The 19627-nt window shown below is 40.4% G+C and overlaps 1 protein-coding gene across 5 annotated transcripts; it reads left to right on the top strand.

The window, feature by feature from the left end:
* Positions 1 to 50: 50 nt before the first annotated feature.
* Positions 51 to 19414, top strand: usp19 (ubiquitin specific peptidase 19). Of its 5 annotated transcripts, none has more exons than XM_079478599.1 (26): positions 51 to 463; positions 1285 to 1593; positions 3693 to 3824; positions 3962 to 4098; positions 4373 to 4858; positions 5020 to 5356; positions 5443 to 5599; positions 6014 to 6085; positions 6177 to 6352; positions 6632 to 6855; positions 6956 to 7145; positions 7259 to 7392; positions 7473 to 7631; positions 8489 to 8599; positions 8936 to 9046; positions 9124 to 9225; positions 9339 to 9479; positions 9581 to 9699; positions 9810 to 9953; positions 10244 to 10554; positions 10771 to 10878; positions 10971 to 11187; positions 11308 to 11460; positions 11682 to 11848; positions 13864 to 14039; positions 18301 to 19414. In XM_079478599.1, the coding sequence occupies exons 2-26, from the start codon at positions 1431 to 1433 to the stop codon at positions 18439 to 18441; spliced, it is 4368 nt and encodes a 1455-aa protein (XP_079334725.1). In that variant the 5' UTR covers positions 51 to 463; positions 1285 to 1430; the 3' UTR covers positions 18442 to 19414. The 5 variants fall into 5 exon arrangements, with proteins under 5 accessions (XP_079334725.1, XP_079334727.1, XP_079334726.1 ...); XM_079478601.1 differs by having other exon boundaries at positions 85 to 463; positions 10244 to 10530; XM_079478600.1 differs by having other exon boundaries at positions 85 to 463; positions 6638 to 6855.
* Positions 19415 to 19627: the final 213 nt, after the last annotated feature.

Raw genomic sequence — 19627 nt, forward strand, 5'->3', positions numbered from 1 at the left:
TGACAAACTGTCTCTAATAACAAACACTGTACAGCCATTCCCGTTAAACAAGGTTTAAAAACGATTCACTAATTGCGAGAGACCGCAAAAGCACCCGGAAGTGGAGTGAATGTTTGTGTGTGGGGCTTGTTCGAGTGATCTCCGTCCGGCGTTCCACGGTTTGTTTTTGTTCTCCAGCAAAGTGCGAGACACGGAGCAGGGACCGGCTCATCAAGTGGAGCCGTCGTTACGTCGTCTTTATTTCTCTACAGGACAGATCGGTTTCTGGTTCAACATGGGCCCTGGTTAATACTATTTTGGAAGTAAAGACAATATTGAGTTTCAAGAGGAGCGCTGATGCGGCTTTGGGGCGCTCGGCGGCCCGTTGCCGTGTCTGAAGCCTGGGGCTGAATTTAGCCGCAGTCGCCGCTAACGGAGAGATAGGACGCGCCGCCTCTACTCCTCGTGGCACTGACAAAGCAATGTAAGATTTCTTCGAAACATACCCAAGTGTCTCAGCCAAGTACCGTACATTGCATTTCATTCTCTTATAGATAACGTTACTTTTGACAACGCCGCACCACCCGACCTTGCGGTAAAGTATTCGCCAGCGCGTGCTATTGTAAACTAAACGCACGATTAGCTCTTGCCGGTGCGGGTTTGGAGGCCTCGAGCTTTGTGTATTTAACACGACACGGCTCTCTGGCTTGTTACAGCCAGCGAACGATGTTTATGAAGGATCTACCCTGGTTTACGAGATTTAGCACCAGTAACAAAGTGTTAGCTAGGTTAGCAGTCGCGGCATTAGCGATCATTATAAGATGATCGAGTTTCCACTGTTGACGTACTGGGTGGCAACATATATGTTTTAATACGTTATTGACAGTGTCTTGTCAGTTTTGTATTATGTTCATGATCTAGCTGGTGTTCGTCATGGTAACGACAGCGAAATGTCAGCACAGGAATAGCAACCGGTATCTTGCTGGAACACCGTGCTTTCTAATAAGGGAATTAAGTGAAATATTCAGACGTTTGCCGAACTTTTATGAAGCGGGAATGAATGTATATTTGAGGAAAATAAAATATCTACCAAGTAATAGTGGAGTTTGAATATACACATATGATTTTTATGAATGTAAACCCCTAATATTTCAGTCTCTAGTAAAACTGACCATGGTGACGGTTTCTGTGTTGTTTCACAGTAGATGTTTTATTTGAATCGTTCATTTCACGTTTCAAGTTGAAGTCCAAGTGACATGTACTGTGTGATTCAACCAGATTCAACTCCTCTTTTCCTCTTCCCAGTCTCCCTCTGATTCTCTTCTGGGAGTATTCTCACTTCAAAAGCCGCCAAGATAGCTGGACCGGGCAGGAAACGTCACAATTCAGATCCAGACCCCTGTGGGAGCGAGGTGGGTGACGGCCGAGCCGTCAGTGGCAAGTGGCTGAAGATGGCCAGCAGCAGTACGGGACCCAACGAATCGGGCCGGAGACGCGGTCAGAGAGGAACAGATGACACGGCCGGTACCAGCAAGAAGCAGAAAGACAGAGCAAACCAGAAAAGCAAGGAATCCAAGAGGACAGCCTCAGCTAGCAAAACGGAGACAAGGAAAGGTGAGCAGAGGACAGTTTCACCATTGTTTGTAAATGCTCACAATAAATGTGTCAATCACTTCTCTTACTTTGTCTCTTTGCTTCAACTGGATTTATCTGATTCATATTTTTGTCCATATGGAATTGGAATTACTATTAGTTTTCACTTTCTCTGTTTGAAAGTAGTCGCGTTACTTTGACTTTTCTCTTCAATGTCTTTTGCACTGCACAGTGGTGCAGTGTCCTTTTTTGTCTGTTTATAAGAGGCATTTTTTAATAAGGACACTGACTCGGTCAAAGACATTAAAGTTGTGTCCTACTTCACGTGCAAAACTGGGATGGTCTCCAATCTGTTACGTAGTGTTGTTGACATGGAATCTTTAAATAAGTTGAACAAGACAAATGTATTTAGTCTTGTCAGTTATTGAGGGCTTGCCGTGGTGCTTAAGTGTAGTTAGTCAATCCCTAGACTAGTTTAATCAAACTAATGTGGAATCAGTGGTTTTACTGGAATGCTGTAAATCCAGTTTGTTATTTAGACTATCATTTCTGTATATCTTTGAACAAATAACAGAAGAGGGAATGAAAGTAAACTACAAATATGAGTGTTTTTAGCTGTGGTATTATCGCTCTCTATCTGTAAAAGTAGCAACTAGACAGAGGTTTTTTGAGGGGATTTGTGTTCGTAGTATTCTTCCTGTTCGACCAAGTTTTGTTGAAATTTTACGGTAATGATGGCTGTCCTTAAGCCTTGTTTTTCTTGTTGGATGTATACAACAATTATCAACGAAAGCAGACATTTCAGTCAGACCTTGTTCAAAGATACTTGTCTTAAAGGGATAGTTTGCCCAAAAATGAAAATTGTGTCATTTATTCACCCTCATGCAATTCCAAACCTGCATGACTTACTTTCTTCAGCAGAACACAAGAGAAGATATTTTGAAGGACGTTTGTAGCCAAACAAAACTGATCCCCATTGACTTCCATTGAATGGACACAAAACCACCGAACCATTTCTCAAGATAATTGCAGAAGAAAAACGTCATACGGGTTTTAAACAACGTAAGGGTTAATAAATGATGACAGATAATTTTGGGTGACTCTATCGCTTTAATATCTGACTTGGAATATCACCTGTTTCCTGGTGATGTTTTGTTAAAGAATCCCTAATGAATGTTGATGCACGTGACTCCCAGGCTTGCAAGTGCATCTAAATGTTTTGTTTGTTTAGTCTCTGTGTGTGCCAGCCTGTGTCTATGGCTGTGCCCTGTCTGCTGGGCGTGTTTTGCCTCTGCAGTGCTGTGCTGTTGTAATCTAACCCTGCGAGACTCCAGTTCAGTAAAGGAGGGCTTTGTCAAGGTCATTGAAGTGGCTCTGCTTTGCACACGCATGGGAAGATTTCACTCAGCCCATCAACAACACTCAGCATTCCACAAGCCGTCCAAAGTATTCATCACACTTAATTTATTCTCTGCCCTCATTGGCCTCTCTCCATAGAGCTTCCTCTTTTTATTCTCTGATCCAAGTGCTGTTCATGTTACCCAGCTTCGAAAATGAAATGAAAATGTGCTGAGCCTCATACGTGCACTTGATCTGTGTTTGTGCTGTTTCCCGGTCATGCTGTTAATTCTCACGGGATACAGGCCCAGCTGAGATTACATCACATGGAATAGGAGCTCGGCTGTGGGGTGAGGTGGCTTCTGTTTGACCTTTTAGAAGGTCAGCTTGAGAGAGGGGACGGGACTAGCTGTCACTTGACTCTTAAGCTTGAACCATAGAAGCAGAGCTGGGGTATTCCAAGCTTCATACAAGAGTTTAAAATGAGAGGAGTTTAACATGAACTTGGTTGTCAGGTTGTTTAGTGTTACCATGATTTCAGGTAATGTTCTTGAAGTTTATTATGGGGTTTAATGCATGTCATTTAGTGTGACGTATTCTTTTTAAACGTATTAAAATGATTTTGTCTCTGCTTGATTGGTTGGGACAAACCTGGGATTTAAAAATTGTGGTTTCATACCTGAAAAAGTCATAGTTCATTTTTTGGCTATACAATATTTTAATGACTAGGTGTTACACTTGTCGTCTTGAAAAATATTTGATGAATATTCATTTGTTTGTAGATTTGTTGCTGGACTGGAAGCAGAGTGCATACGAGGTGATCGTCAGACTAAACTGTGGAGATTCAGGGGTCCTGCGAGCAGAAGATATCGACTCTGCATTCTCCGATACATCCTGCCACATCCGGCTGCCGGGTAAGAAGAGACTGTGTGTGATTGTTTGTCTATATCACTATGTTATACAAGCTGTGTTGGTTATCTTTTTGCAAGTGTATGTTGTGCTTGTCTCAGGTTTATAATGTTTGCGTGTGCCGTATTCTTTGCACTCTCAGATGGTCGGGAATGGAGCTGTCGTCTTTATGAGGAAATTGAGGCCTCCTGCACTAAATTGCTCTTTAAGGAGAAAGCAAATGTTCTGCAGCTTGTCATGCACAAGAAGATCCCACTCAACACCTGGCCCGCCCTCGCCGTAAGCAAACCCACTGTGACACTGCTCTCATGATAATAGACCATTCAGTTTGTTCTTTACTAGTGCAATGTTTTTACAGCGAAAAGATTTGGTTTCATAATAAAAATCAATAGATGTCAATTTTTATTTGGAACACTGGTCTTATTTTTGACTCCCATCTGTGTACAAGTTCAGAAATTTGCAGTTATGCGTACTCACCCAGCTTTGAGAAAGATTGTGCTAATGTCTGTGTGCACGATCAGATTCTTTAAAAAGTATGTTTCCCCATACATAGAGCAAGAAAGAAACCGAGCCAGTGAACCTCTTTCAAGAGAACGGCAGCAACCAGAACCAGTCGACCACGGGGCAGTCTGAAAAATCTTCAGAAACTATTGAAACAGAGAGACCACCTGCTGTGACCTCTGCTGAGCAGAAACGGGGTAAACCTGACCGAGGGTTAAAGCGAGGGATGAAGAGCAAACAGATGGAGAACCCTGAGAGCGCAGGTGTGAAAGCAGCTGAGCCTAAAGCGAGCGATAAAGTGGACCCGGTCAGTGAGCCTAGTGCTAAGCGCACCACACGCCCCTCCAAAAACACGACCCCGGTAGCCCCCTGTGTGACACAACCTGCAGTTAATGTAAAGACACAGGCATCGGCTAATAGTGGTACTGCCGCTTCCTCTAATAATGCGAAGGACAATAAGGCCCAGGGCAAAGGTCAAGGGAGTCAGATATCACAGAAGGACAAGGGGCTGGATAGGAAGTCAAAAAGCAATGCTCAGGTGAGTGTAACTTGGATCTCAATATGGAACAGTTCACACCAAAATCAAAAAATTCGAACATAATTATTTTATGTTGACAAAGCCGTTCTGTTGTTTACACATTAATAGTAAATCATAGTAGTAGATCAAAGATAAATACATTGTTTTTTTTTGTTTTATAGGTTGAGGCAGTTGAGAGCAAAACAGTTTCCTCATCATGTGAGCTAAAGGTTTCACGGCAGGAGAGTTCTTCCCCTCCTGTAAGAACGCAAACTTCTGGTGACACAAGTGCTGGAGGAAAATCCTCAGATGAGGCTGAAAACAAAGCTGAGGTGAAGAGGCCACAGACCGATGCCCAGATTCCTGCAAAGCTTCCATCTCAGAATTCAGGATCTGGAGAGCCCGTCTCAGCGACTGCTTCAAAAAGAGAAGAATCAACTCAGAAGAGCTGCGCAGAGGAGAAGAGCGACAAGTCCAAAGAAGAGCCACATGGAGGAAACCAAGTGGAGGATGCGGAAGGTCGGTTCAGAGGGTGTCCATGTTTTCTATGTCATGTTACTACTGTTGGAGTGCACTCTGTAATTTCATGCCTAATGTGTGTTCAGGTCCTGAGCCGATGGTGAATTTGACGTTCGTGAAGAATGACTCTTATGAGAAAGGAACGGATCTGATGGTTGTGAACGTCTACATGAAAGAAATTTGCAGAGAGACGTCCAGGGTGCTGTTCAGGGAACAAGATTTCACTCTTATCTTCCAGACCAGGTGAGAAAGTCAATGTTAGAAAAACTAAATCCACCAAAGGGGGTCGAGCTTTCTCATACGTAGCACCTAAACTCTAGAATGGCCTTCCCGATACTGTTCGAGGAACATCTAGATTAAAGACACATCTTTTCAGCAAAGCATTCACTTAGTTCAAAATATGCTAAATAAACCACCGGGAGACTGCATTTGTTAGATATTATTTACTAGAATCATTTAACTTGTTATATAAACACCATGTACTGTGCTTTTATGTTTTAAGTTAATTCAATTAATATATATTAATATGAAATAGAATAAATTGTTATATTATAACCAAACATAGACCAGAATTTGACATGCGTTCATTCAATTCAAATTTGGAGTCAAATAGTTTCAAATGTAGTTGACCACTAATTGTTAAAACGCTTTCCACAGTGATCCCAATTTCTTGCGCCTTCATCCGGATTGTGGACCAAACACGGTCTTTAAATGGCAGGTTAAACTCAGGTAAGATTTTCCGATGACAATCTCGAGTGCATGTTGCCAAGGGGTTTGTTCTGTCAGTCATGAGGGTGTCTCCCATCTGCTGATGTTTCAGGAATCTAATCCAACCGGATCTGTCCAGCTATGCCTTCACCCCGTCCCGTATCGACATCACCCTAAAGAAGAGACACAGTCAGCGCTGGGGGGGTCTGGAGGCCCCTGCCACACAAGGTCTGCTGCCTGGAGTGGATTCTGTCTTGCTTCTGAGCAATCCTTTACAAACAAACACATGTACATGATGTGTTCACATTTTCTGTTTGTTTACATCAATAAACTGTGGTACTTCTGTATATAGAGTTTCATCTAGGAAACATGTCCGTGACTAAGCCTCGCTTGATCTCAGGGGCAGCCTTTGTTTGAGGTGGCATACTTGACAAATTGAAGTATAACTTTGTTGTGATATATTTGATTACCTAATGTCAAACAATATGATGATTTTGAAATTAAAACTTTCGTCCTTCTATGTCGATTCTTTAACTGCTAACCGCAAGCTCTGTTGTTCTGTTTAAGGTGCAGTGGGGGGCGCCAAGGTTGCTGTGCCCTCCAGCCCTTCATCACTTGAAAAGAGTCAGCCAGGAAGCAGCCAACATGCACTTCCTGCTCAAGAAGAACCTCGGGTAGGGGAAGAGAAGGCCAAACCTTTACGAGCCCCAGAGGACACGGGTCTGGATGCTGTGGCCCCTCGCTCAGTCACCGAACACATGCCCATAAAGCAGGAGCCAACTGTTACCACGGTAATAAATGAATAAGAAGTGTTGCATTTTGTTTTTAAGCTTCATTGCTTGGGCCTCGGGTATGTAGGTTATTATTACCTGTGTTTTCGTCTGTCTGTAGCCTAAGCCCACCTGCATGGTGCAGCCCATGACTCACACTCCTCTGAGCAGTGAGAGAGCTGAAGAAGTGGAGGAGAAGAAGGTGTGTCTCCCCGGATTCACTGGATTGGTTAATCTGGGAAACACATGCTTTATGAACAGTGTGATTCAGTCTTTGTCAAACACAAGGGAGCTGAGGGATTATTTTCACGGTATGTGGCTTTTTCACTGTAATTCTTCTGGTTAGACTGAATGAAAAATTATGTCCAGTGTTATATAGCCATACAAAATGTATGTGATGTTTAATTGGGGTTTGTTGTTTCAGACCGAGGGTTTGAATCCGAGATTAACTGTAATAACCCACTGGGCACGGGTGGTAGACTGGCCATTGGCTTTGCTGTTCTGCTTCGAGCTCTGTGGAAGGGCACTCACCATGCCTTTCAACCATCCAAATTAAAGGTGACTAACCAGCAACAAAATTACTTTTTTCTTTTTTTTTCATTGGAAATTTGTTTCATAACTGTTGTTTGTCTTCACAGGCTATAGTTGCCAGTAAGGCCAGTCAATTTACAGGTTACGCGCAGCACGATGCTCAGGAGTTCATGGCTTTTCTTCTGGATGGACTCCATGAGGACTTGAACCGCATCCAGAACAAACCTTACACAGAGACCGTCGATTCAGATGGCCGGCAGGACGAGGTAAGCTCATTGCTTTTGTCTCAACACAAAATAAATCGTACGTGAGATCAAACTGAATTGAGCTTAATGTTGTGGGTCAGGACTACTTGATTCTTTTATTGGATGCTAGAATGTACATTTTTCAGTTTAACTTTTCAATTCATTTTTTTTAACATTAAATACTAAATAGTCAAAGAACCACCAATATGTGAGTTCTGTAAAATTCCAATGACTAAAAAACATTCTGTTGAAATGTCCTGCCTGAAATGATACTAGGCAATGTTTTTATTCCGAGGTTAATGGACATTTTCCGAAAAGAATTTTCCTAGCAAGATCTTGGGTTTCAAGCATTAAAATAAAAAATAACTTTTCGAAATAGGACTACGGTTTATTTTTCACTTTGTCTGATCTTGTTCTCAATTTTTGTTTAAGAATAGGTTAGTTATTGTGTATAATGAATGATCTTTTCTGGGGTCCGCGCAATCCCCGTTTCGAATGATCTCCAAATCCAGCGTTATATCCACCGTTTATATAACATTCATCACCGAAATGCAGTGAGCAAACAAACACTGCTAAACTTCGGTCAGCTGAGTGAAGCGGCATTGATGGGTGAATGGCAAATGAAAGGAATAGGATCCCTGTTATGAAAACTTTCCAAAACAAGTTGGAGTGCTGGGGGAGTGTATTGTTTTTAACAAGTTGACCGTGTTAAGCATGGTGCAAAGAAGTCAGAATGCATGAATTGGCACGTTACCTCATGTTAATTTTTTTTTATGTGAAGTATGTGAGCACAGGGAACCTTTCATTACCTCTCGATGAGCCTCCTTCTCTGTGACTAATAAATCCGCGGGACCTTGTTCTTGTTTATGGTTTAACAGGTTGTTGCAGAAGAGGCGTGGCAGAGGCATAAAATGCGGAACGATTCCTTCATCGTTGACCTCTTTCAGGGCCAGTACAAGTCAAAGCTTGTGTGCCCTGTGTGCTCGAAGGTAAGACACATCTGTTCACGTAATAACAGCCAAGTTACGATTTCCGCATGTATACGTTTTTGGTATGAAAACTTAAATAACTGGCGGCTCTCCTTCATGTGTGATATGGTAGAATAAAACAAATTTAAAAGTATAAGAGTGAATTGATCAGTGCTGTACATGAAACTGTTTAATAAAGGGCTTTCTCAACGTCGATACGAATTCGCAGTTCCGGAATGAATTAATGGAAGTACCCAAAGAAATGATCTAACGACAGCCCTATTCATTTGTTCCACAACTTTGTTCCTAAAATGATCCGGTGTGCCTGTGTTCATAAATCCGATTTCTTTTTTGTAGGTTTCTATAACCTTCGACCCCTTCCTTTACTTGCCTGTTCCTCTACCTCAAAAGCAGAAGGTGCTGACTGTGTTTTATTTTGCTAAAGAGCCTCACAAAAAACCAGTCAAGGTAAAAACAATACAACGTGCTTAAGTTTATAGGAGTTTTTTTTTTACATTATATAACTTGTCCACTTGCTTGTGTAGTTTCTGGTCAGTGTGAGTAAGGAGAACTCAAGCACGAGTGAAGTACTGGAGTCAATATCTTGCAGCGTGAGGATCAAACCAGAGAATCTGAGACTTACAGAGGTATGAATGTAAAGAATCTTTGGTTCATACCATTTTATTTTTTTCTGTCATTTTGTTTTTTATTCTAGAGTTCTCAAGAATGATTATTAAGGAATTCCCCTTTTTTCTTTCAGGTGGTAAAAAACAGATTCCACAGGATCTTCTCACCGTCTCACTCCTTGGACACAGTCTCATCTAATGACCTGCTATTCTGCTTTGAGGTGCAGTCTAAAGATCTCACCAAAGAGAGGGTGGTGCTCCTGAAGATCCAACAGGTACATGTTTCATCTTGTGCTCGGATGGATAACACCCATTTTCACACCATGTATAATATTTACTGGTCATGCATTAATTGAGTCCATCGTTTGACATTCAGAGACCTCAGGTTCCCAGCATCCCAATCACAAAGTGTGCCGGCTGCTCAAAGCCTCCTGCCTCTGACGACGAGAAGCTCAGGCGCTGTACACGCTGCTATCGTGTGGGTTACTGCAATCAGTGAGTCATCTCAATGCTCTCATCTGATATGTTACTACATGTTGTGCTGTCTGTGAGATTGTGTATTAGTCTGTGTCTTTGACTTTACACTGTTTTTCGTCTTACTACAGGGCCTGTCAGAAGAACCACTGGCCCAATCACAAGACCTTGTGCCGTCCCAACGTAGAGAATATTGGACTGCCGTTTTTGATCAGTGTGCCCGAGTCCAGGCTCACTTACACTCGCCTTACGCAGCTTCTGGAAGGCTACTCCAGGTTGTTATATTTGGAGTTATGCTCTTTTTAAAGTATTTAGGATTTGGTTTTAGAAGGGGATATGTTTCTAGTTAAGTTTTTAACTTATGCATATTATATTGCCAAAATTGCCTAAAACTTAATAAAATCACATATAGTGCTAAAGCATTCCTAAAATAAACGTTTTTTCAAACCAATATTCTAATATGTATCCTGCTTTCTGAAACTATGAGTCATGATCCTTTATTTTAATGTGTTTTTGTCCTTTGCCAATTAAACACCATCGTCTAACTCCACATTTCTGTCTGCAGGTACTCTGTCAATGTGTTCCAGCCACCTTTCCAGTCCGGTCGGACGTCCCCAGAGGCCAGTCTGTCCCGTGTTGACCTGACCTCAATGGCCAGCAGCGTCTCAGAGGAGCTTGAGGAGACGTCATCTGCAGGAGACACTGAGAACCAAGTAGAGCAGTGTGAATCTGTCGCAGCCCCGCACACAGAGACCGCATCCACGGTCCCCACAGCAGATGGAGAAGGTGACTCCGGCAGTCGTGTGCTGGACATCAGCTCCCAAGATTCTTTGGTTGAAAAGGAAACTTCATGTGAGAAAGCTGTTAAACCAGAAGGTAGCTTTGCTAAAGCATTATATGCCCAGTTTCACAGACAAGACTTTATGACATTGGCATTTTAATAAAAGCAACTTAAATATCCTAATTTAACTGAGGCTTAGTCCTGGCTTATGCTAAGGCTTTTCTGTCAAACCGGGCCTTAGGCTTCTAAAATATATTGTGCATATGTGTGTGTTTGTGGAGTCATAGTCTATTATGTTTGTTGATCTGTAGCTGTAGTAACCGGCTATCAGCAGCCATCTGAGTCTGGAAGCGGAAGTGCCGCTCAATTCTACATCTCCATTTTGGATTCAAAGGAGGACAAAAAACTCGAGGACAAAGGTCAGTCGACATTCCTTTTGGCTTAGCTATCCTTTGGGACAGTCACTGTTAAAAGCACATTTGTGATTGTAAATGACTTGTGCCCTCTACAGGCGATGACCTTTTGGAGCTGCCCGATGACTGTACGCTGGAGCTGGTGTGGAAGAACAACGAACGCTTGAAGGAATATGTGCTGGTGCGTTCTAAGGAGTTGGAGTTTGATGAAGACCCAAGCTCTGTGTCAGAGACCGCCAGGGCAGGACACTTCACTTTGGAGCAATGCCTGAACCTCTTCACCAAACCTGAGGTGCTAGCCCCCGAGGAGGCCTGGTACGTCAAACCGCATCTAAACTCATTGCTGAGGACTATAGAGTTAGGCCTGAGTTCAGATTAGATGTTTTATTTAATTACATTTTAAATATGTTTTGATATTTTGTTTCTGTTGTTCAGGTATTGTCCTAAGTGTCAACAACACAGGGAGGCTTCCAAACAGCTGCTTTTATGGCGTCTACCCAACGTGCTCATCATCCAGCTCAAACGTTTCTCATTCAGGAGCTTCATCTGGAGAGACAAGATAAATGATATGGTCGATTTCCCAGTCAGGTACACAAAAACATTATGATTATTTTTATATATATATATATTGATAAGATTGCAGTGGCTTACGACAATATAAAGCCACTGCAAAGAAATTCTCAATAGTTCAGGTGAAGTTAAACAAGATCGAATCCACTGCACTGCTTTTGCAAGTCCTCTAATGTTTTGGCTTGGCCAAATTACCAATATCACGCCTGCGTTTTACATAACTTCTCTATTCACATTAGAAACTTGGACCTGAGTAAGTTCTGCATTGGTCATAAAGAAGACATCCAGCAGCCTCCTGTCTATGACCTCTACGCTGTCATCAACCACTATGGCGGAATGATCGGAGGACACTACACAGCCTATGCTCGGCTCCCCAGCGACAAGAACAGCCAGCGCAGCGACGTCGGTATGTGTGAACTATGGTCACTGGTCCATTGCTGACAAGATGATTCAATTATCTTGTCAGCAATTCGATTTAAAATTACGATCGGCGGTTTGTGATCAGTTTTCAATCTTACTGCACAAGTAGGGCTGCAACAACGAATCGATAAAATCGATAAAAATCGATTATTAAAAACGTTGGCAACGAATTTCATTATCGATTCGTTGTATCGCGCGACTATAACGCGCGCCACATGTTTGAGTGGCGTGAGCGTGGCGTTTCTGTTGCGTGTCAGCTCTGTGGCGGCTGCGTCGTGTTTTCTGTATCTTTGCACACCAGCACCGTGCCTGACGCGGCGCTGGCGCGCTGCTGCTGCTATAGGTGACATAGAGGGAGGCCGCCGACAGACAAGGGTCTTGTATTCACGACATGTTTAAACTTTTTTTCACATAACCTACACCTTCCAAAATCCGAAAAATGAGTAAGTAGGCTGTCTGTTTATTTAAATAACATTTCCAAATGTTTTGTAGCTTTATTACCTGATGTTGGACCGTCACTCAGATGACACACTAGACTACGTTGTTATTGTAGTGTGTCATATTTTTTTCCTTTTTTAATCACATTGTTAAGAGCATAAAAAACAAAAATAATTCAGTCACCAATACATTTTGGGGTTTAATACGAACCACAATTCGTATTAAGATGATTCTCAGATATGTTATTAAAGATGTAACGTAATCAATTGATGCACGAGTTTACTTTATGCAATATGTGTTTAAGATGGACATAAATTAATATTCCCATTCAATGCAATGTATCTTTTCATTGGATATAGCCTAAGCATTTTCTTGGAGGAAGATTTTATGGAAAAAAGTAGTTAATTGGAGTATTCATTTGCAACATTTTAGTAATAATATCTCATACTTAATAGGAATATTAATGTATAATTTGTTTCAATATTCACTTGTTGTTTCTCCAAAAATGCATTATAAACATGATTTAAGTCCTGATGTTTTCTACAGTGGACATGTAAACCCCGTAACGTGTAGATGTTGGTTTAATGAAATTCAATTTGAAAATACGTTCAAATAAATGATGATTAGCTTTCAAACATCAAAATGGCATTCATTAATATGTATTCGTGTACAAAATTACATATAAACATCTTTTCCTATTCTATTTTGCCTGGAAACGCTTCCAACACGCTTGCGTGTCTCGTGAAAAATAGGCGTCGATTCAATTCCTAGCATGCACGCGTTTTCCGTGCGGCTCGTCTCACGCAGGCAGTGTGCAAGCTCTAACCTGTTAACATGGGAGCCGATTTAAAAACGGTCACGCCAGGCTTCTGAGACGCTCACGCCACGCATCTAGTGTGTCACACGACTAAAAAAAGTTGATCGCGCCGCGCAGCATAGCGGAGAAAAAATAAATTAAAAAAGCAGAGCGGAGGTAGAGGAAAGACCATCAGAGAGACCCGAAAAAATTCCAGAAAAAAACAGCAAACCATGAGAGGCTTCTTGATGGGAAATGCATCATGTAAACCACAGCCAGCTGTAATAATAATATAATAAGTAATAATAAAGCTTTTGAAATATGTTTTGCAATGTCAGTTCTATTTTTCAATAAAGGGTTGAAAATGAATGCTTTTAAAAATTTGTATCCGATTCATCGATTAATCGAACAAATAATCGACAGATTAATCGATTATTAAAATAATCGTTAGTTGCAGCTCTATGCACAAGTACGTCTGTCTCCCGGTCCCTCACATACCCTGTCAACGCCGCATACGAGCAGTGCGAAGCAGCATGACAAACAGCTTGTTCTTGATGGTTTCTATTGATTTTTGTCAAAAACTGCGTTTTCGTCATAAAAATACTTTATTTACAATTAAACCGAAACCATCAGCCCAATTGATATTTAATTGCATAATCAGTTATTTGGTTTTTATGCATCGATGCAGAACTGCTCACATCTGCATTGTGATGACTCCTAAAAATGATGATTTAACAGCCCTAATGTGATTTTTTTTATTTTGGCAGGCTGGCGTTTGTTTGATGACAGCACAGTGACGACTGTGGAGGAGAGTCAGGTGGTGACGCGTTACGCGTACGTGCTGTTCTACAGACGCAGGAACTCTCCGGTAGAGAGGCCTTCTCGTCTGCTCAGGCCACACGGTGCCGAATCTTCCGCTGCCACAGGTGGTGCTGCCAGTCAGGTGAGCTCAGTAGCTTCTCAAGTCACATTAGCTCAATGGAAAAAGTATTTGGTTTTGGCAGAGGTGCTATGTTATTGTTCATTAAATTTGCAGAGAATTGTGTGGGTAATGATGCTGTTGATGGTTTGAAAACGTGTTTTGAAGTGTGTGCATCTGCTGGATATAATGTAAGGATTAAAGGATAGTTAACCCAAAAATATTTTTGTCATTGTTTATCCATTTGTGTTGTTGATAGGGCTGTGGCGGTGACAGTTTTTTACTTCTATATATAAAAAACATTTATATTATTATATTGCGTGTAGCAACCACATGACGAGTGGAAGAGAAATATAGATCTTATTTAAATACTGTTTGAAATATGATATCTGACATAAAGGAGGATGGTGTGCAAATGTCGATGTCCATGCGCAAATCTATCAGTGAAGCGGCACACAGCAGTAACATTTGTAACGGTAAATAATGAAAACTTAATATATTAAATTAAAAACAAATTGCGTCAGTGGCTTATTAACCTTTGCAGTCCTTAACAATTCCATTTGAAACAAACCATTTAAACCTACCTTGGCTTTCTTATTCAGATTGCCATAAAATAGTTACTTTTTGATACTCGTTGATGGGAAACTAACATGTTGACATTGTCCAGTTTAAGATGTGTACAGCTGCACTTAACGCACGTTCAGAAGATGTGCTCCGAGCGCAAATGAATAGATGGCTCTCCTCAACCTGTCACGGCCACGGTCAAAGCTTAAGTTGTTAAAAAACCTGTTTATGACTCTGTTGAACATACAAAAACAGATATTTTGAGAAATGTCTTCAGTGGTTTTATACAATTATTGTCAACAGGGGGCAATGTTGTTTGGTTACCAACATTCTTCAAAATATCTTTTGTGTTCTGCAGAGGAAAGAAAGTCATACAAGTTTGGAATGACATGAGGGTAAATAATGATGTATAAAAATTTTGGATGAACTATCCCCTAGCTATAATAAGTATTTCTGGTCCTCTGAGCTTTGTGTTAAATATAACGAAGACCACTTTTATGGATTACACAGATCTAAAAAACCTATTTCCTGTTATGTGATCAAAAGCAATAGTTGAATTTTGATCTCTGTGGCATCAATCAGGAAAAATCTAATCTCGTTTACTGTATTGGAGACACATTTTCTGTGCTTGTGGGTAAACAATTCACAACAGTGCTGTGATCCAAACGTAAATGCGCTCATATTGATGTAGGGTGGAAACAACTTTGAGTAAATAGCCCTCATGAGAGAATGCACCTTCAATTCCAGCTTCTATAATACAAGATGCTGTCCATCAGAGTATAATAATTAGCCTTTATGGTCCTAGCAGGCCAAAGCGATCCATTTGATCATTGAAGCATGAAATGTAAGCAGTCAGCCGAATTGTTGTGGGGATTTGCTGTTCTGATGGTGCTTTTGAGGCAAGATCCTTTCCGAGAAGCTGACACAGGTTTCCGCCAATCGCAGGCGACTCTGATATGGCAGGAACTGGAGGAGGACGAGGAGGGGCAGCAAGAAGCCCCTTTTAGAAGCTTGTTCCGCCCCGGTCTGCGTGGAAGAAGAGCCAGGATGAGGCTGAACGCAGAGGAGGAGGCCAGGGCAGTGCTGTCTCGCCGGAGCAGAGACGTCGTCTCGGATAACACGGACAGTGACCGTCTAAGATATTTCATCCTTGGCACTGTGGCAGCAGTCCTTGCATTGTTGTTCAACCTCATTTATCCTTTGTTATACAGGTCTAACCGGGGTTAACTCACTATAGCTAAAGACAGTAACAATATAAATGCAATCGCAGCTATAACAGAAGGTTTGCACTTTTAACGCAACTTCTTAATGAATGATTTATTTACATATTGATTTTGCTGTTGGGCATCTTTGTTTCTAATGATGACTTAAACCTCTGTTTATTTTAGAAGTCACATGTCTAACAGATCATCATTTGTTCACAATCTTAGCTATCTCCGTTTTGTTTGTTGCGAAGTGGCAGGTTTAAGAGAATGTTGAAATTGAAAAAACACTCAGGAAATCTTTTTTTATGAAGGTTCAACTAAAAACATCAATAGACATAGAAGTTAGAAGGGCTTAATCAGCTTTTAGTCAGATGTTTGATTGTTATTTTGCTTGGCATCATGTATCTCTGTTCTGAACGTACAGAACCAATTCCTTTAAAAGCATAAAGCCATTAAACACAGTTAATAGGAAAAGGTGTGTACAATGTCAGGGCTCAGTTGAAGTAAAGCTAAAATCAATACATTTTATTTCAAAGAGAAGAGTCGTAGTAATCCTCATTAAAATGTTATTATATACTTCACCTCTGCAAAGATTTGGCTCAGGTCACCTGGGTTTGTTTGGTGGAGAAAACTACTGTAATGTTAACCAATAGCCATAATGCTGTTTAGGTCATGTTTTATGCTACTGTTGTAGGTAGTGGCTCTGTTCTAGGGTAGAGCTCCTGTTTTCCCCAATGGATGAAATTAAATATGTCACCAGTCTTGTGTTCATTACATTTTGTTTTTCACTCAAGAATGTTAGTTTACAGTAGTAAAATAGGGGTTGCCAGTGCAGTTTCATGGTAAAGTGTTTGTATTTTTGTGTGAAACTTTGATACTTCAAGGGACAGTTCACCCCAAAATGAAAATGTTATCAGCATTTATTTACCCTTAAGTCATTCATGTATATGTATCGATTCTGAAGAATACAACAGAAGGTGGTTTTGTGTCCTTACAGTAGAAGTCAAGGGGGACCGGTGTTGTTTGGTTATGATCACTCTTCAAAATATCCTCTTTTGTGTACTGCAGAAGAAAGTAAGTCACGCAGGCTTGGAATGACATGAGGGTGACTAAATGATGAAATAATATTTTGGGTGCATTATGAAATGATATTTTAAAGCATTGTTTAATGTAGGCATACTCGCACTTTTTAACCACTTAAAGTGATAGTTCATACAAAAATGAAAATACTGTCGTCATTTACTCACTCCTATGTTATTTCATACTTGTATAAATGACTTTGTTCCGATATATGGAAGAATGTTAATTATTTTCAGTTCCGGGACATCATTGACTACCATAGTAGAAAAAGAAATCTTCAAGAACTCTTGTTTTCCCAAATTCTTCAAAATATCTCATTGCGTGTTCAACAGAACATAAAATACGATCTCTTTTTTCCTACTATTGTAGTGGATGATGTCCCAAGACCTGAAAATTACTTACATTCTTACAAATATCTTTCTGTGTTCATAGGAACAAATACATTTATACAGGTTTGAAATTCGTAAATGAAGACCGATTTTTCATTTTTGGCTGAACTATCTTTTTAAGTGCTTTTCTGAGTAATTGTCCAAGTTGGTCTGAGATGAATTGTTTTCCTTGCATTTTTAATTACTGTTTTTTTTTTTTTTATTCTGTCAGTGAGGCGTGAGTTTTATGGTCAGTGCAGGACTCTGAGTGAGTTCTCTGTTCTCTGATGTTGATCCAACGCTTGGTTGCACATGCTGTATAATGAGAGGAGATCCACATATTGTAAGATGAATGCTACTTTGTTGGGATGTGGCAGTGTCAGATGTGCTGGTGGTCTATAAGGGTTCACTAGGCTGTCCACACTACAAAGCCTGAAAACATTTTGGCTTCTGTAAATGTCTCGGGTGATATTAAGCCACTTCATTGGACACACTGACCAAAGTAAAACCATACGATATACCGTCATATCTTATAAGGTCATACGTCCAGTGTTGCAAATTGTTTTCAGGATTTCTTCAGGGAATTCATGTAACTGTCAAATTAAATGTTACTGGTAAATCTTTAGTCTTTTTGCAGTTTCGATGAAGGGCACCAGCACAATTCAAACACTGTGTTCGTGTATGTAATCACATGCAATGTATAGGTTTATATTTAAGGCTTGGGTTGGTGTTATCTCTTATTAATTAAATATATTGAATAAAATGACAAAATGTTATTTATGCAGCACCACAAATTGTCCCAGCAATAAATGAAACCGATTTTGGAGATACAATTTTTCTATGCTGCTCCGTTGTAAAGGTGCCTGTACTACTGCCTTCAATAAAAATGTAACATCAAGCGTCTTTGATGTCAGTTATTAATAATTATGTGATTCAGGATTAATTAATTGAACCCTTTGTCTTTGTTTTGTTTTGTCTTATCTGATGTGTTTAAAGGTATCAACAGTTGGCGTTTTACTACACGCACAAAGAAAATATCTCTGTTTGTAACAATGGTTTATTTTACAGGCCTCTAGCCAGACTCTATTTGGGACCGACCTGGACTCAGACGGACCCCCTCCGTTGAGCACGGAAGTGACCTCTGACTTGTTTGCACACTCTGGAGAATGCTCCGGTCCGTCCTACAGCAGCATGGAGGAGGTGGATTAAAACTTGAACTTTAAGCCAATGACAATGATCACCAATGGCAGCCATTCAGGGAGTCTGGCTTCCTCACAGAAAGACCTTTATTCTCACAGGTGGATCTAGCATGGCAGAGGTGCTCGTTGCACTATTTTTATTTGCGATTTGGACAGAGATGCGTGCAGACTTTTCCAGCACTAAGATTGTGGAAACTGCACAATATTTGGGCTGTATGCTCAAATGATGTATAATAATAAGGTTAATTAACTTAATGCTTAAATATAAATAATCCTCAAACAAATACATAGTCAAACTGAAGAGTGATCTCCAAGAATCATGCACAGTCAAGTTTTTTTTAAGTATGTAAACATTTTAACACCTAAAAATTATGCCATTCACAATGTCACAGGTTGGGTAAGTTTCTTGCTTGTATTTACATAAGTTGTGTACCTTGGTAAAACCGACAAACGAGCGTGATCAACATGATTTGTGTGGATGCACAGAAGAGCTTGTTTAAGTGTTTTTTTGTTTGTTCTGTATTCCTTTGAAGTGTTCCTTTGTTAGTGTCTTAAGTGATTTGCAAAGTGGTTGGAGTTGTAAACGTTGTAAGAGTGGACAAGTGTAGCGTTTCTCAGACACTTGGGCCATTAGACGGCTTGATGTCCCGTTCTTTCTCATAAGACAATCCAGCGATTGATTTTCTTGGTTTAACACCATGGTAAAACCTGTGGAAATGCATACATGAAGTGCAAAACAGGCTTGATTGACTGACATGCATGTTGACCTAAAATAATCTAGTACTGTGTATTATATATTTGTTTTCCCCAAATTTTGAGTGAGTTGTCGTGTTCCCGCCATTCCTTCTGTTTTTGTATTAGACTGCATAGTAAAGTGGAACTGGGGGTTTGATCGGAAGAATGCTGCTGTGAATAAAACAGAAATGGTTAATATAAATAAAAGCTTTTTTGTGTAAAAACCTTAAAGGTTACAGCTTTGTTTGTTTATTTAAATGTTTACATTAAAGATCAAGGACATTTGAAGAGATATTGCACCTATAAATCAGTGTAGTAATGGTTGTTGAATTTAGCATGCTAGTATTTTATGCTTTCTTTTCCCTTTGTCTACTTGAAAAGGGTTCATGGTATATTTAAAATAATCTAGATTTAATTATTAGATTATGAATATTAGATTCGTGCAAATGTATTATTTGTAA

This window comes from Barbatula barbatula (assembly GCF_947034865.1).
Source record: "Barbatula barbatula genome assembly, chromosome: 17".
Classification (NCBI taxonomy): domain Eukaryota; kingdom Metazoa; phylum Chordata; class Actinopteri; order Cypriniformes; family Nemacheilidae; genus Barbatula; species Barbatula barbatula.